General features: G+C 35.6%; 2 protein-coding genes across 5 annotated transcripts; both read right to left on the reverse strand.

Moving 5' to 3' along the window:
- Nucleotides 1-1,321: 1,321 nt before the first annotated feature.
- Nucleotides 1,322-22,194, reverse strand: LOC117305575 (probable protein phosphatase 2C T23F11.1). Its single transcript, XM_033790455.1, has 10 exons — nt 22,099-22,194; nt 15,489-15,600; nt 9,455-9,538; nt 7,453-7,584; nt 6,566-6,639; nt 5,686-5,827; nt 5,132-5,215; nt 4,495-4,640; nt 2,837-3,075; nt 1,322-1,976 (listed from the first exon to the last, which is right to left on the reverse strand). Exons 2-9 carry the CDS (start codon nt 15,589-15,591, stop codon nt 2,890-2,892), a joined length of 951 nt encoding a protein of 316 aa, XP_033646346.1. The 5' UTR covers nt 15,592-15,600; nt 22,099-22,194; the 3' UTR covers nt 1,322-1,976; nt 2,837-2,889.
- A 732-nt stretch (nt 22,195-22,926) lies between these two features.
- LOC117305543 (MIT domain-containing protein 1-like) lies at nt 22,927-26,873 on the reverse strand. Of its 4 annotated transcripts, none has more exons than XM_033790425.1 (6): nt 26,681-26,873; nt 25,555-25,761; nt 25,115-25,216; nt 24,741-24,964; nt 24,349-24,461; nt 22,927-24,209 (listed from the first exon to the last, which is right to left on the reverse strand). In XM_033790425.1, exons 2-6 carry the CDS (start codon nt 25,700-25,702, stop codon nt 24,053-24,055), a joined length of 744 nt encoding a protein of 247 aa, XP_033646316.1. In that variant the 5' UTR covers nt 25,703-25,761; nt 26,681-26,873; the 3' UTR covers nt 22,927-24,052. The 4 variants fall into 4 exon arrangements, with proteins under 4 accessions (XP_033646316.1, XP_033646314.1, XP_033646313.1 ...); XM_033790423.1 differs by having other exon boundaries at nt 22,928-24,209; nt 24,349-24,464; nt 26,797-26,873; XM_033790422.1 differs by having other exon boundaries at nt 22,928-24,209; nt 24,349-24,464.
- Nucleotides 26,874-27,024: the final 151 nt, after the last annotated feature.

Raw genomic sequence — 27,024 nt, forward strand, 5'->3', positions numbered from 1 at the left:
TTATCCTAGGCCAACATGCTAATAACTTTTGTTTCTACATAACAAGCTCACATAACTTGCTTAGAGAACTAATACAGATTGTAAAACTTAAAGATGTAAAATTAATGGGTTGAGGTTAAAGCAGAGTCGAGCATTTTCAACAGAGGCAGACAATTTATACACATCACAGTATGTATTTACTATACATACTGCATTCTTAAGGAAAATAAAGAGGCATCTGTTAACAACATAAATGATCCAAATTCAATGGTGATGACCGTAAATGCCAAGTATATAAGTGTCTGTAGATAATACACCAACAGACTACGCCAACTACTATCATTTTTCTTGTACCACATTTATATGTACCTTAAGTCTCACTAACTTTTCATCATTTAAGATTTTGCAAATCATCAGTTTTGTATGATGCCTTATGTTTTAGTTATAAGGCAAAGTATGAACTACACAACAACACATTATCCATAAAGGCTAATACAAGTTCTAACATCCAGTATTAACATTGGCTATTCATAGAGTTGCCTGCAACCTAATACAAAAAAACATTTTTTTTTTTTTAAGTTTTCATTTTAATTACATTTTATACAGGGGAGCATTTCATGTCACCATGACATGCTTCATGCGTAATTCAAAATTATATTTCATGTGTACTTTTTTTATATAACTGGCTGGCAGGTCTATACAAAAAAGATGCTCAAATATTCTTATGAGAATATTGTCAACTAAATATTAAACCAAATTTCTGCTAAATAAATCAAACATGTTTGCTTTTGATTTGTAAAAACAACAGCCAGAATGATTGTCACATTTTCAAAATTGATAGTTGCAAACATCTAACCATTGTATACAAAATCTTTAAACATGAAGATCAACATTGAAGTTTCCGTAATCAAATAACCGAGTACAAATATTCAAGTCAGATGTCGCATAAGTTTAATTCAATTCAATAAAACGTTTATCCATACTCTTGATAAGTTGATAGATTGGTCATAGCACTGATTTGAATGTCAATAATAATAGTTCCTAATTTAAAGGCAGTGCACACTATTGGTAATTACTCAAAATAATTATTAGCCTTAAACCTTACATGGTAATGAGTAATGGGGAGAGGTTGATAGTATAAAACATTGAGAGAAACGGCTCCTTCTGGAGTGACATAGTTTTTAAGAAAGAAGTAATTTTCCAGGAATTTGATTTTGAGACCTCAAGTTTAGAATTTGAGGTCTGGAAATCAAGCATCTGAAAGCACACAACCTCGTGTGATCAGGGTGTTTTTTCTTTCATTATTATCTCGCAACTTCGATGACCAATTGAGCTCAAACTTTCACAGGTTTGGTACTTTATGCATATGTTGAGACACCAAGTGAGAAGACTTGTCTTTGACAATTACCAACAGTGTCTACTGTCTTAAAGACTGGTAGCAGGATGAAGCATTAGTCGCTTTCTGATTCAACTTTCTTTTGTTGAGAAAAGATAAATCATTTAATATTTAGGATTACAACTTCCATTAGAGCATGTATGATTTCAAAGTAAAAAATAACAACAACAAATCTGCACAGCAACTAAGTAACAGTTTCATTTCCATATGAAGAGAGATACTCACATTAAAAATCTACCTCGTTAATTTCTGACATATCTGGAATAGTAATAAGTAAAATCTAATCTGCCAAATTGATGAATTTACTAAAATATACATAACTGAGTACTGCTTTATTGCTAACTAGGATTCCTACATTAAATCAGCAGAGAGGGTACCAACATATAGGGAAGCCATGTTGTTTCTTTGTAACCTTAAGATGGGGATGTGAAGAAAAGAGAAGAAATAAAATCACTACAATCCAAATGCTCAATGAAACTTCACAACAACGGCAGATGTGCTATCTAATCTCATCATAAAGAAAACGTCTTGACGTGACAAACCAGCACACATTAATGGAAGGAAGTCCCTTCAAGGAAGCCATAATTTTCATTTCACAGTCCTGTAAACAATGACAAATAAAAAGAACCAATTCATTGTTAGAATTGTAACTCTGTTGATGCCACAGCAGATGTAAATATAAAATACTTAACACTGCATAATAATAATACATTTGTATAACGATTCAACAAAAAAGAGAAAGATTGTAACATTGGGAGCCAAGGCAGAGGATAGTGGTAAACTCTCTTGCCAAACTGGCCTTTACAACAAAATTGAACCAGAGACTGTGGGAACTAACTCCACAGTATGAGGTATGGTACTTTGATGAATCAGTGGTATCAGTGAGGATGGGTTCCTTCTGCCAGGCAGTAAAATCTAGTCAAGCCAAACTAACAGACATTTGAACTTATTCAAATGATTAGAATGTATGAAAAAAAGAATGCAGGGTTATTAAATATGTTCAGCACGCTGGTTCTTTTTGGCATCAACCATATGGTGGACGAAGGAACAAATGTTAAATATTAAAGGAACATGACAGAATTGGTTTTGCTAACAAAACAGTTGCTGGCAGTGTAAGCGCTTTATGTAATCCACCACACACATAAACTGACAAACCTGTAGAAGTTTGAGATCGCACGGCCATCTGGGTCACGAGAAAATAGTGAAAAACCGATTACACATTTTGCATGACATCGATGCAAACAAAAAATAAATAAAATGCCCACTGAGCAATAAACTCCAAACGGAAAATTAGATTTTTATTTATCATCAAATATAACATTTCAGCCTGAAATATTTTAAGAGATGTTTTCTACTATCATCATGTTTTATGTAAATCTGTGATCTTCATGATTTGTTTTCCTACCCATTCTGTATTGTTCCTTTTACACGAGTGTTCACCCTTGATGTATTATTACTTACTTATTCACAATCTGTACAATCATCTCCAGATATGACTACTCCTTACTATTTCCTCATACAGTAGCCTCCTCCCCTTCCCAAGGAGGCTTATCTGGCTTAGGTTGCGCACACCTTGCAGCAAGATCAGCATACGTCCCTCCTTGAAGGAGACATACCAGGACTACTGTCATATTGTCACATCCAAGACCGCCCATCTGACAATCTGGTGCCAGACACCTTGTCATCAGATCCTCACAAATCTAAAGTTAGTACAAGAGTCGAGATGACATGTGTCATGTATTAATTGGCACTGGACACACCTTTGATAAGGGAATCAATGTGACACTTTTTGGTCAAAAGGTAAAATAAATGCACAAATTATAATTATTCAATGATTTCTTTCAACACAACACCCCTCCAGCTTTGAAATGGTTAGGCCCTCGGGTAAACAACTCCTTATAAGGAGATGCTGTGCGCGTCGCGCGAATCTGAGTATCGCGTGATGTTGCATAACTGTTTAAGCCATTGCAAGCGCGCGTCACACCCATGTTATAACATTTTTTAATGGTGTTATATCATCCATTCAAAAAACACCTCATGATGCCCTCTCGACAAATCAGAATGGATAAACTGTCTTAGGTATTTATGAATAATTGTTCAAAGTCTCTCTTTGTGTATCCCAACATTATGCATTACCTTTCATGTGAACATTTGGACTCAAATTGTCATCAAAACACCTTGTTGCACAACTTTCAAGCTTCAGGCCCAAAGTCTGTCAATATTGGAGTGAGAAATTACCTCTTTCTAAAAAACTAAATTACTGCAGATGGAGCCATTTCTCACAATGTTTTATACTATCGACAGCTCTCTATTGCTCGTTACCAAGTTAGTTATTACCAATAGTGTCCAGTGCCTTTAAATCACAAAATATTTTACCCTTTCACAAGATTCTCACAATATCTAAGGTTAGTAAAAGAGATGACAGGTGACATGTATCAATGGGACTTCTCATTATTTAAAGGCAGTGTACACTATTGGTAATTGCCAAAGACGAGCCTTCACAGTTGGTGTTTCTCAACATATGCATAAAATAACAAACCTGTGAAAATTTGAGCTCAATCGGTCATCGAACTTGCGAGATAAGAATGAAAGAAAAACCACCCTTGTCACACGAAGTTGTGTGCGTTTAGATGGTTGATTTCGAGACCTCAAGTTCTAAATTTGAGGTCTTGAAATCAAATTTGTGGAAAATTACTTCTTTTTCTAAAACTATGGCACTTCAGAGGGAGCCGTTTATCACAATGTTTTATACCATCAACCTCTCCCCATTACTCGTCACCAAGTAAGGTTTTATGCCAATAATTATTTTGAGTAATTACCAATAGTGTCCACTGCCTTTAACTCAAAGAGGGATGTAAAATTTTCAAATCTAAATTTAGAACCAAGAATTCTTTCATAACCAAACATCAATCAAAATATTGTCTTGAGAAATTCACTTTCCAGAGTCCTGCCCTGTAAACTATTTTTTGCATTTAAAACCATAGATCATTTTGGTTGGTAAACAGTTTGCAACAGCCAACACTATTTTCTCCTTTTTATATCCAATACATGAAGCTGATAAGTAACCGCATACTCCACGTTTGGTTTTTAGCGTAACAGTGAGAGTGTAACCTTCCTACCTTCTCTGGGTCCATCTTGCTTGCTACTCTTGTCCTGATGAAATCTACTACTTCCTGATTGGTCAGTACATCCCAGATCCCATCGCATGCCAGAACCAGAAACTCATGCTCAGACAAAATGTTATTGACTGTCACATCTGGTAGTGCTACAAATTAGAATAACATAACAATTAAAAGGTAGTGTTTCAGAAAGCACAAAAAATGAAACTCATAAAAATAAAAATAAATCATTTCACTATCAAAGAACTGTAAATTCAAGTTCCCTGAATACCTCAGCGCTACCTCATAATCTCTGCCCTTTAACCAACTGATCATAAACAGCTCTAGCTATGTCTTTATCGACCATTCAATACCACGTAACATGGTCATGTTACCACCTTTCAACAAATAGGAGGCCTGATACTTCAGGGAGGCATTGGAGGCGGTTGCCTCCATGCCCCCGGTCATTGCCTTGGTGCCCTTGAAATGCTCCAGCAGAAATTTACAAATTCCTCAAAGGGTGCCCTTGCCCTCTCAAAAATGAAGCACACAGGCCTGACTGAAAAGCTGTTTGGGTGTTTATGAATACAACTTGGACAACAGTACAGCTCCAAATATTGCACTTCATCCCGCAGGTTTGACCTTCCAATGCACTTACCTATTACAATCTGTTCCTCAGCTGGTTTACTTTCATTCCTCTTGAAGACAAAATCTCCCAATGCTCTGGAAAGTGCCAGATTGCCTGCACAAAATACACCAAAAGCAAACTTATCAGAAACAACAGCAACATGGCAGGCATAATAAATTTTAGCCAAAAAGTATAATTATTTTATGGTTGAGTCAACGGAGTGTGGGTTTAAATCCTGTTCATAACACCTGAATTATTGGACAAGACACTTATCTATGATTACTTCTCATTGGTAGAGATTGTTGATGTGAAAGAAAATGACTGAAGATCTGGGTTTTTTTCCGAAGGACACAATCATGTGATGTGCAAAACATACGACTGTTTCACTAACTAGGTGATACACGCATGAAATAGCTTATGCGCTAGCATTTTCAGCCTCGTTCGAAAATACGTTTGTGGTTTTATATTACTTGGGACTTGTCCTGCTTGAGACAGGTTTTGTGAAAATCTAGGATCGATCCTTAAAGTTAGGAAGAGTTTTGTGAAATAGACCCCTGGACGGTGAGTGACGATGCTAAACTCACCATTGACTCTGTTAAATTCTACCCAGCCTCCAGCTGCTATGATTCTCTTGGTCTCCTCTTCATTGCCTGGTTTGTGATCATAAGAGAGAGGTTGTGCATGACCACTCACACTGGAAACTGCTCTTGAGTCTCCAACATTACCCTGTATCAATACAGAGATATAATATGACAGACGCAAATGTCACATCAAAAACACAGTTTCACATCACAAACAACACCACATTGGGTGCTCAAATGTATCTCGTTACAATTAAAGGAGCGTCTTTAGTTTCAACATCCAACACAAAGTCTTTTTCTAATGGAAGAGATTTGATTGTAATCTTTGCACATTTAAAAAACACTAAAAAGAAATATTTCATCAAAAGTCGATCTTGTTCCTCCTGAACATGTTTCCTATTTGTCTTGCCCTTTAAGAGAAAAACACACCACCTTTCACATTGTAAATCATTCCAATTTATTTAGCTTTTAGTGCAAAATTTAATAACAAGGTATTCAGTCATGTTGTAACACATCAGTTGTTAATGTCTCCAGACATCTTTAAGTTATCAGCCATAAGATTGGATTTCCAGAGTCTGATAATTTGAGCTGCAGAATATTCCACTCTGCTGTGCACATCTTTGCCTCTAGCACTATCCACATTATCAATGCTAAACCCTGTAGTATAACGCTACATTATAGATACAAGATCCATCCATGTCAGTGCTGACAGGCCATGATCCATTTAGTAAGCGCGTAAACTGGTAATATCAGTTAACCCTAACACACTTAAATATATGGACCAAGTCTATGTTTAGAAACATCACAGGTTCTCTACCCTGGAAGTATGTGTGAGTGATTATTTTGAGTTTCAAATGCTTTCTTTATGAGGGTATTAACTTACGCAGTACATCTTGTTGTCTTTAATGACTACGATCAGTGCAGTAGTACCTGCTAGTTCATCTTTCATTGACTCATCTGTATAGAATTAAAAACAAATGAGCTATTACTGTACCCCAATATATACTATATGGTTATTAATTGGTGATAGGAAGGAAAACTTTATACTAAGATTAAAAATATGATGGGAACAAATTCAATATGTTTATTCCATTTGACAATGAGAAATATGAATGCAGTATCTGATATGGATAAAATAAACTTTGGACTAGAAATCAAATTGATTGATAATCAACATCAACAATTTTGTACAGAAAATATCTTTTTTACAGTGCTAAAGTGATATTACCACAGTCCAAAATTTGAGAGTCTTTTTAAAAGGAGACATATTCTTAGAAAAAGCTCCTCCCTACTCAAGATACTAGTTTTAATCCAATCCTCCAACTTGGAGCCGTGCAGTTAGCTACATCTTAGCCTCATGACAGAGACTATTAATTAAATTCAAACACTCAGATTATTCAAGTGCACTAAGTAGATTACAAATGATGTGGATTGCACACAAATAAATGTTAAATTACAAAATTTAAAATGTTTATTACAAAATCGTTCCTGTTGCACCCTGAAATAGGGCATGAATATTATTACTACAATTGAGAGATAAGTGCTTATCATGCTGATTCACCATATGGAATATTAATTGCCAGTGGATAGTTAACATGATATTGGCCTAGATGTTATTGTCTTTGTGTGTGCGTGTGCGTGTGTGCGTGGGTAGGTATCCACATTCAAACCGGGGACCTATAACAAAAGGGACAATGGGTCCACGGTTGCTATCCCATGATAATTTGGAAACTTAAATGATGATTTGTGATGTCTGCTATAAATTCTTACCACTCAGCATATCTTCATCCAATAAGAGGAAGGATTTCTTGATACCGTCAATTATATCTCCTTTCTTGTAAGACATCTGATTGGTCATCTTTGTATGGAGATGCTGCCCAGCATACTGAGCCACTTTAGCCCCTTAATATGGAAACAAATATCAAAGTTAAAATACTTTAAAAAGTACTGTAAGTAAACATGTAGATTAATATTACAATGTTTGTATTGTACGAAATGTATCTTGAGTCAAAATGCAGGCTTAGTGGCACTGGATACTATTGGTAATTGCTCAAAATAATTGTTAGCACAAAAACTTACTTGTTAGCGATGAATGGAGAGATAAAACATTGTAAGAATCGGCTCCCTCTGAAGTAACGTCCTTTCCGAGAAAGAAGTTATTTCTCACTAAAATAATTTTATTTGAATTAAATTTTGTGACATCAGAATTTGATTTTGAGGTCTCGCACTCAAGCATCTGAAAGCACACAACTGCGTGTGACAAGATGTTTTCTCTTCCATTTTTATCTCGCAACTTCGACAACCAAACAAGTTCAAATTTTCACACATTTGTTATTTTGTGCATTATGTTGAGATACGACCAAGTGAGAAGACAGGTCTATGACAATTACCAAAGGTGTCCAGTGTCTTAAACAGTCTAAAGGTATCACATTATACAGTAAAGACCTAATTAGTAAATTTTTTAATACTAGTTGCCGTTCAATTCTAAAATAAACAAATTTAAAATTCTGATGGCCTGTTTACACTACTTGGGTCAACACAAAGTGTTAATTTTACTCAGTGGTAATTTCCTATGACAGAGATTCAACAAATTATGAATTACAGAATCATTATGTCATACGATGACTAGGTAATAACAAACTGGTCATGGTGAACAAGCAATACATGTAGCTAATTTTATTATGTTAAATTCTGTATCTATATTACACCTTTCACGATGCACTGCATTCACAATGGAACATGCTGTACTATGTATCATTAATATGTAGGAAACTGCCATTTAATTCAAAACATCGAAATAAATTATTGATCCATGTGTATCTTCCATAACTTGATATCATTTATCTAATAAAGATTTATGACTGACTATGGAATAAATTCAGTACATGTGCAAATTACTTAAATGCCTCATCATAAGAAAAGAAAACTATATTGATTGTGAGAAAATAAACAAATAGAGAAAGAGCAAACAGTAATTTAAAACAATGAGCTACTTGATGATGCCATGTAGACGATGTGACCTATGTTTACATTAAAACCACCCTCTGTTGACAAAACACTGTATACATCATGTTTCTCCGGGCAAAAAGACACGTAGTCACGGTAAGATTGCATACACTTTCTAGCTGGCTGCCTAAACACAAAGGTTTTGCCCAGCGGTATGCGCGCGAATCATGTTATGGTTTTTGAGTGACGTCAGTGGTCACATCATCTATAGAGAGGGTAAGCTGTGCCAGACAAGGCTAACCTTCAGAAGGACACACAAGGATCTTCCTTGGTTAGCCTGGTTTTTACAAAAATGATGCAGGCGAAGGGCTTGTGTAAAATGCAATTTGACACACAATAGTAATACAGTGGTTTAACAGATATTATTAAACCGCTGTTAACAGTATACACATAGTATTTGTTTTTTTGAACTGCCTCTAGCCACCATGCTAGCTCCGTGGTATAGGAGTGGCTAAATTCATCTACTCTGGCAATGCAAAGGTCTTGGGTTCGACTTCCACCGAAGTAATTTGCCTGTGGATTTTTTTCAAAGATTTGGGGAAGTACAGAGTGTGCAGTGCTTTTAAACATCTGTGTACGGTTAATACAGTAGATGAAATAGAAGGAATAATTTGCAGCGGTAACATCATGTAACAGAAAAACAATCCAATCCAAGTCATTGAGGTATGTATTACCAGCAGCCTATGGGTATTGACACAATCTGAAATGAGACACAACAGCAGCGTGATTGTTTTGACACACAATATGGTGTAAGATTACAACTTACCACCATGTCCATCATAGACAGCAAAGAAAGCTGCATCTCTGTCTTCATCTACAGTCAGCTTGGTGGTATGGGCATCTTCCATATCTATAGTTCAAACTCAGTTAAGAAATATCCTTAGTACATGTACATGGCAAAGGCAATTGTTTTTATTGACAGAGGGAACCTTTAGGTTATAGGAAAAATTACATATCCCCCCTCAGTCTTGCCTATCTCTTGTGTATGTAATTTGAATGATTTTGTGGAGAGAGAGATAAAAAAATAATAATAATAATAATAATAATAATAATAATAATAATAATAATAATAATAATAATAATAATAATAATAATAATAATAATAATAATAATAATAATAATAATAATAATTCAGTTTAAAAATTAATGTTAATTGGTGAAAGTGAAGTTGACTATTATGAATATATGCACACGAATCAATTTGTATAATAAAAAAAAAACATATACCACTTTACAATACACTTAATAAAACGCAACTAGTTTAGAGGATTTTGTTCACATGTTTAAAGTCAATTAGGAAACTTGATCGGATTAAAATTAAGCATACCAGGTTTATTAACGCTATATTTAATCATTGCTGTATGGTACACTGCACCTAGTACAATGAATGTAGACTACTCTTTAATCAGCATTAGAATCAATACATCAACTCATGCTGTAATAATAATAGCACAATCCACATTGATGATATGCATGCTTAAATAAGGATAATAATAATAATAACAATAATAAATACAAAAACAAAAGAACTCGGTCAAATGACTAACCAAATCTCAAGTAAAACATTAAAGGGTCTATGTACTTTTTTTTAACAAAAAACACAATGTCCACAGATTTACATTAAACTTACACAGTTCGAAAATTATGATAGTAGAAAGCTTCCCTTTAAATTTTACTAACTGAGGTGCTGCAGTTTTTACGAAATGAGTGAAACAAATTATTTTCGTCTCAGTTTTAGCATGTAAAAACAGATTAACCAGTTATGCTATGGTTTTGGTATAATATCATAACTGGTTAATGGGATTTTACATGTGAAAATTATTTTGTGACTTGTTTTACTCATTTCTCAAAAACTACACAACCTCAGCTAGTAATATTTGAAGGGAAGCTTTTCACTATCATTATCTTCAAACCCTGTAAGTTTAATGTAAATCTGTGGACATTTTGAAAAAGTACCCGAATCCTTTAATACAAAATTGTGCACATCTCATACACATTCCTGTTCTCATGTGAAATTCAGTTTTTAAAATTAAGTTTTTAACTGCCAGTCATGTTTTTTAATAAACCTTATTGAATTGAATTGAAATAGCCTGTACATACATACAAGTATGCGTACTTGTATCTTCAGGCACTTTATATTATAATCAAAATAAATTAAAATCGTCTTGCTTAAGTTTGTAGCTAATATCTAACAGTCAACAATCAATGCTTCTTGCCAATTTACATAGTACTCTCTTGTACACTACACATACAATCCCGTACACAAAAAATAACAAATTAAACTGAATATGCTTGTTTTAAATCATGCATATTCTTAATTTGAAAAATATTTCAAAAGGTCTACCTCTTTTCTTAATGACATGAATATTTTACATTATTTACAGCTAAGAAACACCCAAGATGAATGATACAGAACAATGTGTCTGCAAAGATTGACTACTTTACCATAGTCTTGTTTCTATTCAGTTAATCAACACAATCATTCATCTCTATTTTGTCTTGCTAATGTTTTGACTTGTAGTATTGTCGTTAACAATCAGACAATGAGTATTTTTGAGCTTCCACTTTATCATCATTTACATCCCTTTGGTGAATCTGTTATTAAGTTGATTTTGGAATTGGAAAATACTTAGCAGATGTAGACTTTAAATTCAATTGTCCAAGCTAAACCAGTGCAACAGACAGCTAACTTAATGTTTGCATATGACAAAAGGAAAAGAGAAAGTAATCCCATAGATTTGATCCGCAGTTCAACAAGTTCATGATTGGGATAATGTCAAGAATGAACTAACTGTGGGGACTGTGATCTAGAGGTTGTTGAATGACTGACAGCAAACAACTCATGAAATCCTGAGATTGTCTGTTCAGGCTGGACCAACTAACTTGACATCATGGCGTCGATAGTATAAGGGGAATGACTTAAGGGGGTTACAAAACAGAGAGATGAGAATTCATCAATACATACATAGGCCTATATTTGATTAGTATGCATTGTCTGTTATGAATCTAATATTGATACAATAGATAATGAAAGAAACAGTACTAGATTGGAGTAGTTGAATATCATGCTACATGTAAGTGTCTTCAAATGAAACAACAAGAGTGAAAACTGTGAACCATGTAATATGGAGTTTCGTTTTTGGTGTCGTTTTTGTTATTGCTTGTTGGGATGTTGTCCGTTTGTTTGTTTGCTTGGTTGCTTGTTGTTTGTTTGTTCTTGATATGCTTTGGTGTTTGGAGGGGTTTTTTTTTTGGGGGGGGGACACACATTACCATGAATCAGTAGCCAGTCAATTAAAAAAAAACATGAACAAAAAACCAATGAACCAGTTTGGTTGAACATCACTTTAAAATAAACTGAACCTTGGAACACTGCACAAACACAGTTTGTTTCAAGGTCCAGTAATACACAAATCTTTCCTTTTTTATAGATAAATTGATTTCCTGGAGACTAATACTGGTTTTAATCGACACTCAATTCTAGACTATGTACATCATGTCCTAGTACACAGGTAATTGAATACAAGGGGGAAAATGGACACATCCTAATTTGTGAACAACGGGATTGAACCCTGCAGATGTGCTCCTGTTTATGGAACTACACACCGTTGTGTTCTGCCTATTTATGAACACACTCAAGGTGATCTTGGATACAATCCCAGTGCATAGTCCAGGTGCATGTAAATTTAATTGCATTCACCTTTTAGAAAATAAATGTGTTGATTATGTCAGACCATGGTCAGACACATGCTGATGAATATCTTGCAGTTTACAACAGAGGTAGTTCTTGCATTATTTTTAGAGGAGCTTGCTTGTTTATATAATGCCCTGCAATGATTTGTGACACTCCTCATTCCCACCAGTGTGTCTAGCTTCAGGACATTGATTACTGTTAATGGGGTAATGCCATTAATCAGGAAATAGAGAAACATTTAGTAAGAAACCAAAGCGTTAGTAAGTACAGTAAGCATGCAGGATAAGCAACTCCAGTTGAGACTTGAGAGATAGGATTTTTATCAGTCCGTCACTGATGGGATGGAATTACAGAAGGGTCAGAGCCAGGATGGCCTTAAGTGAAAGGAATCACATTTCTTTATGGATCGTGAACTCTCTTCAAGTACTAGCTGTACATGTTTATACAGTTCCTTCTCAATGCTTAAAAGCATGCACCATCAAATGTTCACGTTGCACCCATTTTGAAAGCAAAACATTACTTTGAAGTGAACAAAATTTATGCGGAAATATATTGGCGCTTCGATCGTACAAGGCAAAAATAATGAGAACCCAACACGCATATAGACATGTTTACAAGTGTTCAGCAGTCAAGTGGAAATACAAGAAGAGATAGAGAGGGAGAAAAAGCAAGCGGTAAAAAAATGATTAAAAACAGGGGGAGGGGGGTGGATGGAAGAGGCTGATTTGACCACAAGAGGTTGAAAACACAAAGGACAAAATCAAAGGTGGGAAGTAGAAGACAAAGTAAACAATCAGTAAATAAGGCCTAGGCCTATCGTTTGATTCGTTACTGAAAATTCTTCCTGGAGTATAACATTGTGTAGTTGCAGTTTTTGGTGCATTAGTTATTTTTATAATCACCACAGTGGGTACATTATCACGGTACATTTGTAGTGAAACAGTAGTGACACGAAGGACGTATACAGTACACTCTATATTACATGAGTCACCTTCATTACCCTGGATTTCATCAAATTATATTCAAGTGCATACACATAACACTACGTTATGCATCTGTGTGTAATATCTCTATCTACACGTGTGAAACATATTCAATTCATGAGTACAAACAGTTTTGTATCATGGAGGAAGGAACACTTATTAATTTGTGTGCATTAACCACAAATGACCACAAACATTAACAATGCTCGATTTCTGATTTGTGTCTTTGAGCATAATGCATTGTGTAGGCTAAAAGCTTTGTGTCGATAATTGGGCATATTCGACATTACATGTAATTTGTAATTGTTTTAAAACAAACTAAAGGGAAACTTTATTATCTGAGTGAATGTAGAAAATGTGTCACTGCATTTGAGCAAGCAAAAAGAAAAGAAAATTGCATTCCCTTGCCCAAAATGTTTCATTAAAAATTCTGGATTATAATTTTGCATGTTTTCTGCCATGTCTGAGGATCTGCTTTATTCACAGAAAATAAATCCGTTTCAATTTGACTTTTATCAATATCAGGCATGATATTTGGTCCTTCGAAAAAGTAGGACAATTTTATCAAGTACAAAAGCCGACCTACATGGGCACAAGGTGTGGGCTTTCAATAGACATTTCAGGCTATTAATCACAATTTTCCTGATTTTTTTTCCAAGGGCAAAATAAACCCTTAATCAAACTAAAGTAGGAAGAACATCATGCCTCCAATAATAGGCCTATAGTCTTTCACATCTTTCTGCTTTAAGAACAAAGTGATATTAATCTTTAGTTCAATATTTAAAACAATGGAAACCCTTCCACCTCACGTAGGTTTTCATCATTGTCGTTGATAAACTAAACATGCCGTTTCCCAACACGATACATGTGTTAGTAATTGTTGTAACTCAGACAATTACAATTCTGTAAAAGGACGGCATGAAGAACGCCAGAAAAAAAATTACAAAATGTTTATTATCTTTCAAAACATGCAAGAAACCTGAGAAAATGTCAATTCCATTAGGATTGTATTGCTGAAAGGTTTTTGTGCAAGAACACCATGTGGTTACTATGAAAATAATCTCCCGAGTCCATCAGAGTTTACAGGGAATAAAATCATTCTCTGAATTCTACAGGAATATTTTCTCCTCGTACTCTCTGACCAGCTGCTTGCAATTATTGTTTATGTTCAACACATGGCTCATATGGTTGAGGCTATGTTTAGAAGCTTAGAACGTCACCATGCTTCAAAAAAGAGCTTGGAAATTGGATCTGGTCATATAAAACAAAACGTGACTAAAAAGTAACAACTGTTTATGTTACCTTAAAAAATATGGTTAATATGATACATAATCTTATGACTGTTATGAGCAGGAAATGCAAGGTCAAAAGTCCAGTGGTTTACTTACTGAAAAAATTATATCTAAGTTTCACTGAAAATATGGATCCAAATATCTGTTAAAAATACCAGCAGAGTCATCATTTCTATATTAAATAAGACAAGTTTATTCTGTCTTGTACTCAGACCTCTTTATCAAAATAAGCCAAAAAGTTTGTAAGGACACATGAAATTAATTGTCTTAAATGAATAACAGGCATTTATTAGAGAATACATAATGTCCCATCTTACAAGCACAAGCACACCATGTTTTTGTTTACAATCTTGAAGATCATAAAAACATGGTGCCCTTCAATTTTACCAACCAATTTTTGAAGTTTCATTATTCAGACCAAGCCAAGGAACTAAGATTTGGCAGGTGAAAGTAAACGTAGTCCCTGTGGTGGTTGGAGCATTTGGTACCATTAGGAAAGCATTGGGGAAACATCTACATGAAAACGAGACAAGTGTATGGGTAGATCTGTTACATAAGGTGGCGCTTTTGGGGAACAGAGAGGATAGGATCCTACGAAAGACCCTTGAGATCTTAAGCTACGGGACGTAGCCCGTCTCAAGGAGTTACCGGCACAAAGGAATATGTTATATTTCTATTGCATGCTGTGATAAGATGAAATAGTAACTTGAATTTACTTCATTTTGCTTTCACTTATAAATACACAAATAATATCCTTTTTCCTAACTGTGTCTAGGAGATAAGGAGGCAGTGGTCTTTAAGAATGTTATTAAGAATTGCTTCAAAGGATACTGATTCTCCATCCTTGCATACAAGATGACCCAACCTTGAACATGTGGTTCTCACATGCTGATGTCTCCTTGGCTGTTACGGGCTCCGATAATGTCTGCCCCATCCCAACAATCTATTGGACAAATAACATAGTGAACAATTAGCTCAGATACATAAATTTGTTCAACTAATACACTGACTAATATCTAAACAAATATTATACGCAATAAAAAATAAAGACTTGAAACCAACAATTCTGTTGGAGATCAATAACAGAGTGAGACAACCTTTAGCAAAGCTTCACCCCCTCTTCAATAGTCTTGGCCCAAGACGTCAGAAATCATTGGATTACAGGCCTTCAACTTTGTTCTTGAAGGGGGCACATCATGTCCCTATAAGGGGCACTTCTATGAGTAAATGTAATTTTGTACAGGAATCTTGCACAGGGCACCACGGCAATTGCTGTGGGTGGCAGGGGTCATTACGAGACCTGGGATTGGGTTTGTACCCTTGCAATGATTCGTAATTGTATAACCTCTTACGGCATGGTTTAACCAACTTGACAAGCTCTCTAACTTCTTGGGAATCCTTCAGCATTTGGTTATCTTTGTCTTTGTTTTTTATCGCTAACCCTTCCCAGGGAACCCATAAGCACAAGAGCTCAGAGATACTTTTGTATGTAAACTTACATAAATTATTACTACGGTACACATGTATTACCAATAATGACCCTAAGGCACATCATAATTTGTGCAAGTTAACTTCTGCGATCACACATTGATTAGTTTCCTAGTCTTTGGCCAAGACAACTTCTTATTAGAAAATATTGCCATTACTGTGTGGGCCTGACTCATTATTGTCTTTATCATTATCAATTTTAGTTCTTCTATCAGGCTCTCATCTTAATAACCAATTTGAGAAACTGCCTGTAAATTGCATAAATTGATGATGATGATGATCAAAATTAAGAGTTTCATTGTATGAAGGCACTACGTACACATAATTTATTTTGTAGAATAATTGTCCATGCAAGGAAGTGTCACTACTCTAATTATTCTGTGCCATAAAGCTGATAACATTACAAAGCCTGTGAAAGGAAAATAAATTATGCAGTTATTAATTATGGCATTACAATAGATGTAAAATTTGCATCGGGGATAAAGAATATTAATTTTTGTTTTTTTACCCATACACCGATGTGTGTGTTGGCACATACACCGATGTGTGTGTTAGCACATACACCGATGTGTGTGTTAGCACATACACCGATGTGTGTGTTAGCACATACACCGATGTGTGTGTTAGCACATACACCGATGTGTGTGTTAGCACATACACCGATGTGTGTGTTAGCACTGAGTGTATACTCAGTATTTCTCCAAGTCCTGTAAAAACATATCACGGGCATGTTACTCGGGTGGGATTCGAACCCACGACCCTTGCAATTCTAGAGCAGTGTCCTACCAACCAGACCACCGAGGCCGCCCGGCAGCTAGAGGAAGTTCGAATCCTATGTTCCGGCAGCGGGCACCGCAACAACACAATAGATGTTAAATTATGGCATTAAAAGTAGCCCGTGTTAGATATTGCAGACCTTGCATCTTCACTATGTCATATGTTTGTAACTGCTGCAATGGGAAAACTCTTGGGCAATGTCCCAAGATTTATGAACAGATGGCTTTTCAAAGTGAAGTAATAATCATTACAGACCTCAAAAAAAAGGTTCCAATCACCCTGTCAAATGGCAAGTTAGTAATTGTCAGGCCATAATAGGAAAGTACTGTGACACTGGAATGCAATTGCAATGCACATCATGTACTCGAGGATCCTGCTTTTCAATTAAAAACAGCTATCTTCAAACCAATCCAATAACCACTGTTTAACACATGCAAAGCACTTCAACAGTCAAATATGCTGGTCACATAACACTCATAATTGGATGTCAAAGAAAGATGTGTGTGAAAAAAGGACACTATTTTGACAAAGAAAAACCTACATTCTACATTACATCATCTACAGCACGTGTGCATACATATTCTACATTACATTAGCTAGAGCACTATGTGTATATAATGTACAATACATTCTACATGTACATTGTACATTCCATTCATCTCCAGCACGAATGCGTATTCTACATTACAACAGATCTACAGCATGTGTGCGTACGTACATCCTAAATCATCTACAGCACGTATGCGTACGTTCTACATGATCTAAGTACAGAATGAAAGAGGCAAACTTGACTCAGTTCCTATCCACCCTGCAGTGTACATTGCAAACTGTACCATGTATCATATTGCAGCAATAGAGAGGACTATGTGAACATTGGGAAGATTCGCTGTCAGTTTTTTAATAAGTTTGGCATCTGTTATGATTTTCATGCATGCGTGGAATGCTCAAGTGCAGATCTATTCCTGTTTGATATGTGTACACATTACAAAATGTACAATTGTACATGTAATTTGCAGTCTACTAACAAACACAGCGTCGCTACAATAAGTATAGTTTTTGAACAAAAAATTGTTAAAAGCTCTCTTAAGTACAATTTCATCACATAAACAACATTAAAATAAACTAAGATTTTAAAGAATGTAAACTTTTTGTGGAGTATTGTTAATATTTGAAATTAAAAATTTCGTTTAAAACGGTAGTCCATCCATGAACAGCGTTGTATGTTTTATAAGGTTTTAAAACCTTTCCTTTTTCCAAATGTTTAACAAAGTGTAAAACTGCATTGAGGTTTGAAGAAAACCATACGTCTAGTATCTGATATAATACAAGTTTGAATTTTGATACCATATGATCAAACTAAGTTATCAGTTGAACCTCAATCCTGGTGATTTCTATCGAATTACTAAACAAATATTCACTACAAAGGCATCAATCAAGGTATCCAACAAACCCACAAAAGAAACAGAGTAAGACACAATTGCATCAACTTACATCTGTAGTACATCCAATTAAATATTGATTATGCTGATGAATTCTAATATAATGGAGCTCAGCTTCTGTTGCACTAAATCATTTATCGATCATAGATGTTGTTATCTCTGTGTGTGACAGGTCTTTTGATGTCCTGATCAGAGAATCCGACCTTGACTCTAATTCTCCCTGTTGGACCACATGGGCCTACTACACTGATGCTTGCTGTTAAAGGTCATTTATTTGGCTTCTATAATATGTTTATGAATCAGGCATTTAGTAAGTCCCTCTATGGTTTGGTGCAACTTCAATAATCTACACCAGAGGATATATGATTTCTGTACACTATATATTCGTACACATTTTTATATGAACCTTGCATAGCTCCATGGTGTGACCAAATTAAAATTGCATTTTGTGCACGCACACTCGCGGAATATGGACAAATATAAAACTGCAAACTGAGTGAATGTTATCAACAATAAAAGTATGGTAAATGTTCGCCCCACCTCCTTTTCAACAAAATTTGTCCACTTCTAAAAATTGTATGTCTAGAATTTACATGTAGTAAGAAAATGATATGATAATTCCTAAACAATGAATGGAGTTGTGAGCAGCCAGTGTTCGGTTTGACAATATCTATTACCAGAGTAATCTAATTAAATAAGCTATGCTTCCTCCTCCCAGGATACTGATAATACCAGCTGTTAAGAATGAGAAGGTCTCTACTACTGTGCTAGCAGGACTGCAGTGTCCTAATTTTACCTGTCAACTAGCTTACTGTCAACCTACAGTATTGGATGTATTGAGCACAATTTCTTACTCTCATGTTATCTTGTCTGTTATGGTAATTGTTCTGTACTAACAATAGATTGGCTTTGATTACTTTAATGTTCAAATATTAAAAGTAAAAAGAAAAGGTGTCCACAGTGTGTGCATATTTTATATGTTGTAAAAAGTTCAGTTCAATTTATTAAAAATTTACTAGTCAGCTTTAGATGAACTTAATTTATGTTCTGAAATACAATTTTAAAAACAACTTTGGCTTTGTTATTTGACATCTTATAAATAGTTATAATACTATATTATTATAGTGTTCTCTGTATGCATAGAGGTCTAAATTTTCTCCAAAGTCAGTTAGGCCTATTTACATGATGTCTATTTTTCCCTGAAGAGCTAAACGTGCGCAACACTCAGTAGAGTTTGGATTAGGTACTCCACTTACAAGGTTTTAACTCTGTTGTCCTTTTGTTAAAATGTTAAGGTCAGTAACAGTCAGGACAAAGTGCAGACACATTGTGTACACAGCAATTGTAAACTGTAGGCATAAAGCAAATGCTGATAGGTGTACGTGTGAATTTAATATTGAATATCTCCTCTGTTAGCGAACTGACAATTCTGATGGAAGTAATAACTTGATACGTTTCGGTTACCGTACAATGTGTTTAAAAACATACATGTAGAGCTCGTTTACAAACATTTATCAAGCTCTCAAGTTGTGCTCATAATTTGTTGATCCTATAAATTTATACAAATACATTAAATCAAATCATTGGGAAGGGAGGGGGTGTGAGAAAATCAATGTAAAATATCCACACATCTCTTCACAAAACATAGGCCTTTTTTTAAATCCCAATATATGTGACCTTCCTGTCAATTTATCAATAAAGTCTCTAGAATAAAAGTCAAACGTGAGTCAGTAAGGTCAAAACAAATGTCAACAAGACAAAGATGGTTTTAATAAAAGATAAATTTATGAACTTTTCTGTTTTTATACACAGTGTAAAAAATATAATGTACCCAATGTGACATTTCAAGCAGTTCATACATGTACACTGTTAAGAGCTTCAATTTAAAGGCATTCTTATGGATTATACATTGCACAGTACATAGTATAATAATTCCAAAACAGCAGAATATAAATGTTAATCTTTAGGCCGGCCAACAAATATAAATTTGGAAGTACAAAAGGGTAGCTGCCGCAGACATATCAAGAACTTTTGAAAGAGAGCTATCAAATGTTAACAAATGGAAACATTTCCGTATCCTGTAGGATAATCCTACCGCCACTTTTTCATTAAATGTATCTAATCTAATTAACTCAAATGACATATTCTTTTCGGTAAAAATTGAGTGAAAAGTGGCGGTTCTGGTAGGATATGAAAAACAGACCTCTGCTAAGTGGAAAAACAGAGTAGTCCGTAGATAACTTTCCATAAGGGGCCACCACTTTTTCACTAATTTTTACAAAAAGGGATAACTCACTCATTGAGGTAAATTAGATATTTTTTCATATCAAATGAAAAAATGGTGGTGCCATAATGAAACTTTTCCAAAATGAAACCTAAAAAAGCTTATTAGAACCACTTACAGTTACCCAGTCTGACCGATAACGACCATTCATATGACAAATTTAGAATAAAATTAAACTAAAGAGTAGTACAGTGCCCCGTGGCAGTGAGTCCGAAAAAGCTGTGGTTTTGAAAACAGCCAGCCAAGTCCATCAAATCATGATCTCTACATACAACGAACAAGACTACACTACTGTTGGTTTTTATAGACTGAAGAGTGCTAGATAGCATTGTTAGAGGTAGCGCGATGTTGACATTTCCTATTATTTTCTGGCCGCAAACAAAAAAAAGGTTTTTCAAATTGATGTTGCTTCGATCTTACATACTGTCTGAGCTTCAAATTACTCCTGTAGGTCAATAAAGCTCTCTTCTTTCATAATCCTTTTAAAAAGGGACATTTTTGAACTTTTTTTACAAATAAATCGAGTCACCGTTTTCACTAATATTGCCCTCTCTTGACTTCCAATTGAAAAAATACCGCCATCTATTGACAGAGAGAGGTTCAGAAAGATCGTAGTGCTTTTTTCTCTGTCTGAATCGTTGAAGAAAACAGCAGGGTATTCTGTCAAACCTTCAATATATCAGTAAAATCCTTGCCCATTTTAGAGTAAGATAAATTGGGTTTTGCTCCCGCGCGCGCGCGGTCGCGCATGGAATTTACGGAGGTTTTAATTCAACCAAGTTCTCGGTAAAATCTCATTTTTGAACTTTTGAGTGCGCGTCAAGGCTAAGGGATAGGGCTGCAAGCTTACTTTTTAACAATCTTTTTAGGGTGTTAATTGTCTTTAGGAAGGCAAAACTAATTGAAAACACCTCTGCTATATCAAGACAGTGGCGTTTGCACCAATGAATTTCTGACTGAGGCATGCCTGAGGTCAGGAGACCGGAGGGTTACGAGATAGGTTCGAGCGAAAACGGTTAATCATATCTGGTCCAACAACAGTCAACACGTACAATTTCGACAGCTAGTAACCAGATTTGCCCCATTTTTACCACTTTCAAAAATCATGACACAAATTCTGAGGGTACGAACTTAATCCGCAATGTCTAATGCAGCCTGCCATAATACTCAAAACACCATTTAGGAAATGTAGGGTTACGTTATCGCAACTAGACCTGCTCAAGCTCTGTCAGTCTGTGCATATTAAACGGACATACACACACACAGTGTTGTGTGCCAATCGACATGCCGTCAGCATCAGGATCTCATCCATCGCATCACGCAATGTACGAAGAAGGAAATACAACGTCAAATAGTCATACAAAAATCAGGCTAAAAGTTGAATATCAAAGAAGTTAATCATAGCACTATATTGTTACTAAATTAATGATTTGATTTTAGTTACTTTTCTTACCTGGTGAATTGCTTTTGTCGTTACTTTTTACATCAACCATTCAGTCTCCCCTCGCTTCTCTTGCGTTAATTTACATACACGACATGTACATGTACATGTATGTACTTCATGTGCACACTGTAAGTGTACACGCATGTACTACGGACCACTATTTTTTCACGGTGGGCTTATACAGCGCCCTCTACGAGTAACATTGATTGGTTTAATTCTGCCACGCCCCCTCACTTTTCACAGTTTCTGGACATAAATACAAAACAAAAATAAAAGTTCAAATATCATTGTGTTTAAACATCGTCTTTAATATTCCTCAAAAGTTTCAGATAGTTATCTTATCTTGCTTGTTTGAGATGTTATTTTTCTCCATTTATCACCACGCGCCGTGCCCCAAATTTTGGGGGGCGTGTCGGGGGTCCACTCCCTGGCCTCTAGCCTCGCCTTGAAATTCCCCATAGCACTAAATTTTGTACGAGAGGAAAGCACTTGAAAGTGTCCATCCAATGCTTTTGTCGTTACTTTTTACATCAACTATTCAGTCTCCCCCCTCGCTCTTGTGTTAATTACACACACGACATGTACACACAGGTACATGTACATGTATGTTCATGTGTACACTGTAGGTGTACACACGCATGTTTCAGATAGTTATCTTATCTTGCTTGTTTGAGATGTTATTTTTCTCAATTTATCACCACGCGCCGTGCCCCAAATTCTAGCCTCGCCTTGAAATTCCCCATAGCACTACATTTTGTACGAGAGGAAAGCCCTTGAAAATGTCCATCCAATGCTTATGTCGTTACTTTTTACATCAACTATCCAGTCTCCCCCCTCGCTCTTGTGTTTATATTGCTTGTGTTAATTACATACACGACATGTATGTACACACATGTACATGTACATACTTCATGTGTACACTGTAGGTGTACACACGCATGTACTACGGACCACATTGCATTTTTTTAACGGTGGGCTTATACAGCGCCCTCTACGAGTAACATTGATTTGATTGGTTTAATTCTGCCACGCCCCCTCACTTTTTACAGTTTCTGGACATAAATACAAAACAAAAATAAAAGTTCAAATATCATTGTGTTTAACATTGTCTTTAATATTCCTCAAAAGTTTCAGATAATTATCTTATCTTGCTTGTTTGAGATGTTATTTCTAGCAGCATCTACATCAATTGGAATCAAATTGAATTAAACTGATCAAATATGGGACTCAAATTTTTTAACTTGAAACATTTATATATTTATATAAAATTTTTAAAAATATGATTGAAACCATGATTCAAACCCCAGCAAAAGTAGGGTCATAGATTTGTTTTCTTTGACAATGTATTTATCAAAAGGCTGTATTGGCAAGGAACATACAATAATTAAAGGTACCTGTGAATGTTTCAGCTAAATCCATTGTAAACTTGTTGAGACAACAAAGAAATTGCACAGTATTTTCATCAAGAATGTTTAATGCATCCTGTTTAGCGAGCTAACAGTGGGTGGGTACCAACCGCATAAGTGTCTGCAGTATTCACAAATGAACACCAGGGAAATTTGAATCTCCAAAAAGCGCAGCATGCAATCTCTTTGGAGCTTCAGATTGCTTGTCCTACTTGTAATTATTTCTGATCTACAGGGGCACTTCTGACCAGATAATTTTTGCAGGATGCGAACTACCCTTACCGTCTTTATAACATAAGACTTTTGGGTGAAAATTACAAATTTCTTTTTCAAGGTAAAAATTGGGCCCAGGTTGGGGGGGGGGGGGGTGATGGGATGGGATGAGCCAACTGCATGATAGAGCTCGTCGTTTCCAGTGTCTTAGGGAAGTTAAGTGATGGAAAAGAACCCTTGGATCTGGTACCCATTTACCCAAATTAATACCAATATGTGAATATGCAGTTTCGCTACTGTTATTGATATTACAATATTCACACTATGTACATCAAATACAAGCATCATCTGTTTTGGGCAGTGTGCTTGGAATGGAAAATGTCTACAGTCGTCTCCTGACATTTACGAAGGTCCATGTCACAGAAACCAATGCTGAATTTTCCAGTATTCTTGAAATAGTCCAGACCTCTGCCAATCTTGATGATCCAGCCATTGTTTAATCTAAAATTACACCGAAAACATATCATTGGAAAAACTGCTACAAGTTTGCTTTCTTAGTTTGATTAAAGTTACAATTAAAACATGAAAATAAGTTCATGACAAGATCATTCCTTTATATTTCCCACAATAATTTACTTACCTGATTTCTCGGTCATGCAGTGTTGATGAGTAATTGACATCAAGCGTTACACCATAATCAGATAGGCTTCTTTTCAGCTCATCTAGTCTTCCTTGCTGAGTTTGAGCATTCCCCTGCTGATGTAGAATAAGAGAATAAATGTAGTCATTTTCATCAGGATTATCACAAATAGCAAAACTATACTTACAAACTCACAACATCAGGGGTGAAAATATTTTGTTGTCTCTGCATGGGGTTCTTGGCTAGTATAGTGATAAAGTTTGTTTTTCTGGGAATCCTTGTCTTCACAACCAGGAAACCTAATTTTATTTGATAATAAAAGCTATACTTTAAGATAACTTTTCAAACTTTTTGAATTCCCCAAAAAGTTAATTAATTGAATAATCACATACCTCATCCCTGCCTGTTGTCAATGAGATCCTTTTGACCTTCGTCTTGCCTCCAACAAGAAGTTCACACAGCCTCAGAAAGTTATAAATCTGATGGGCAGACCTGATGTAAGGATCCTCCACATGAACTTCAGTTGTAAACTCATCCAAGAATGGACCCAAGATTCTACTGTAGCTGTTATTAGTGGAGTCAGCTACAATGTGAATCTGTTCATGGTACTTCCCAGCTATGAAATAAATTATTAATAAATTATTATGGTTATAAGTTTGGGTGTCATAGAAAGTACTGCAGCTTTAGTAAATGGCAATATTCCAAGCAAAATCAATTTATAAATCATTTTTGTGTACATGTTTTCATCATATCTCAGGGGAATCACCTTCCTTTTCTTGCTCGACATGTTGTTTGACCTTCTCTGCTCTGTCCATGTATTCTCTGATTCGTGTACGAAATGCCTGCTTCTTTACATCATCGGTGGTCACTATACAGGAACAACACACAAAATAATATGTTACTATTTTTTAAATTCAAACAGTGTCAGTGATCAAGAAGTATAAAATATAACAATCTGGGGAAAGTTAGAGTTGTCAGAAATATACTTGGGTATACCAGGTCTGGATTTAAACAAAGGTCCATGGAGGCCATGACCTCTGTTGCCCCTGGTCTTGACCTTTCTGCCCCTACAAAAGTTTGGCTTTTAAAAATAAAGAGTTACACATTCAATTCCTGCAGTTGACTTACGGACTTTGCCGAGTATCACATAGAAGTAGACTAGAAGTAGAAGTATGTCCTATATTGTTTCTGACAAAAAAACATTACCTTTCAGAACTTCCATGAGTAGATTCAGCCCCTCTTGGTAACACACAAGTGATTCTGTAAATCGACCTTTGCCATCTAGCTCTACCGCCCTCTTTAGTACAGTTATTGCCGAGGCTTCAAATCCACTGTTCTGAGGCCTACCAGCCATTCTAAATAAATGGTGGACGTTGTCTCTAGCATCAAATAGGCAATTTTGATTTGCAGATTCTGCAATTACAACATAAACCTATTAGTGTAAGTACATTTGTTATTGCAGTTAAAAAAGAACAAGTTAACTTTTTTTTTCAGTAGGTTAAACTTATATCAAGATTAGAATGAATCATGGTTTATTCAGAAACTAGATCTAACTTCAAGTTGCAGGCTGTGGATAAATACTCCCAAAAGACTATGGTATTGATAAAATATAAATGCTAATCAATCTTCCATTTACATTTTTAAAAGGTAAGGATTAACACCACAAGTGGTAGGCCAGCTATATTGTCCCCTCAGCTGTCCAGCCGGGATTTTTAAAGAACAGAGCTAGTTCGATGATTCTTTCAGGCACATACAGTGAATTACACTAAAGAGCATGGTTTTTTTTTTTTTTTTTTAAAGTTTTTTTAAACACGTCCTTTTTAAAATACTTTTTGAATAGCAATGCAATCTGTTAATTTAAGTTTTATCGTTATTCACAGACATGACAGACCGATTGCGCTCTAACAATGTTTACATGTAATCACGAACACGTGACCTGAGAGATAGATAGAAAAACAACACAAGACGTGAGAAGACTCTCGATCTCGTAGTCGTACCGGCGATCATCACATGGACCATCAGCTGCATTTTCAAATGTCAATAAATAACACTTTTATTAACTATATTAAAACGAAGCCCTTTTTATAAAATGAACGTTGTATCATTACCAATTGCTGTTTGATATTTACAGTATTCTACTACAAAATATGTTTATTTTGAGAGTAGTGTTAGACTACGTAATTACCGAGGTTTGAGCATGGTTTTGAGCATGTTTTGAGCGAGCTCACGCGCCGTAGATTTTGCTCTGCGCACGGTGTCGTGAAGTCGGGCTGTGCGATAGGGCCGGAGATCGCGAAAATGTCCGACTCTAGCTGATAATAATATAATTTACCTCACGTCCTGTAAAGTCATTTAATAGTAGTAGTCAGACCACACTGGGGTGATGTATTTGTTCTGCTCTTTCTAGCTTATGTCCTTTCCCATCACAAAACTAAAAGTTCCACTTACGGGTAGGCCCTCTCACAGTCACAACACATCTTCCGGAACTTGTTGTGTACACACACAGACTCAGAGAGAATCCATGCACAAACATACCACCCATATACCCATGTACAAACTGTATCTGCAAATAATTAACGGTGTCGTTAAACACCGCCCTCAAGTGTTGACATTTTCCGGTCAAAACACTATTAACTGTTCATGATTGTAGACAAGTTTGCAGGCAACAGTCGTATA

The sequence above is a fragment of the Asterias rubens genome (assembly GCF_902459465.1).
Source record: "Asterias rubens chromosome 8 unlocalized genomic scaffold, eAstRub1.3 super_scaffold_89, whole genome shotgun sequence".
In the NCBI taxonomy this organism is placed as follows: Eukaryota; Metazoa; Echinodermata; class Asteroidea; order Forcipulatida; family Asteriidae; genus Asterias; species Asterias rubens.

Coding starts and splice junctions, on each gene's coding strand:
- LOC117305575 (XM_033790455.1), bottom strand. CDS start 15,591: ATGGGGCAGACATTATCGGAGCCCGTAACAGCCAAGGAGACATCAGCA. Junction 9,539..15,488: donor TATGCAAGGATGGAGAATCA/GTATCCTTTGAA, acceptor TTTGAACTATAG/ATATGGAAGATGCCCATACC. Junction 6,640..7,452: donor GGATGAAGATATGCTGAGTG/GTAAGAATTTAT, acceptor AATTCTATACAG/ATGAGTCAATGAAAGATGAA.
- LOC117305543 (XM_033790423.1), bottom strand. CDS start 25,702: ATGGCTGGTAGGCCTCAGAACAGTGGATTTGAAGCCTCGGCAATAACT. Junction 25,217..25,554: donor ACTCATGGAAGTTCTGAAAG/GTAATGTTTTTT, acceptor GTTCCTGTATAG/TGACCACCGATGATGTAAAG. Junction 24,210..24,348: donor CTGCATGACCGAGAAATCAG/GTAAGTAAATTA, acceptor GTGTAATTTTAG/ATTAAACAATGGCTGGATCA.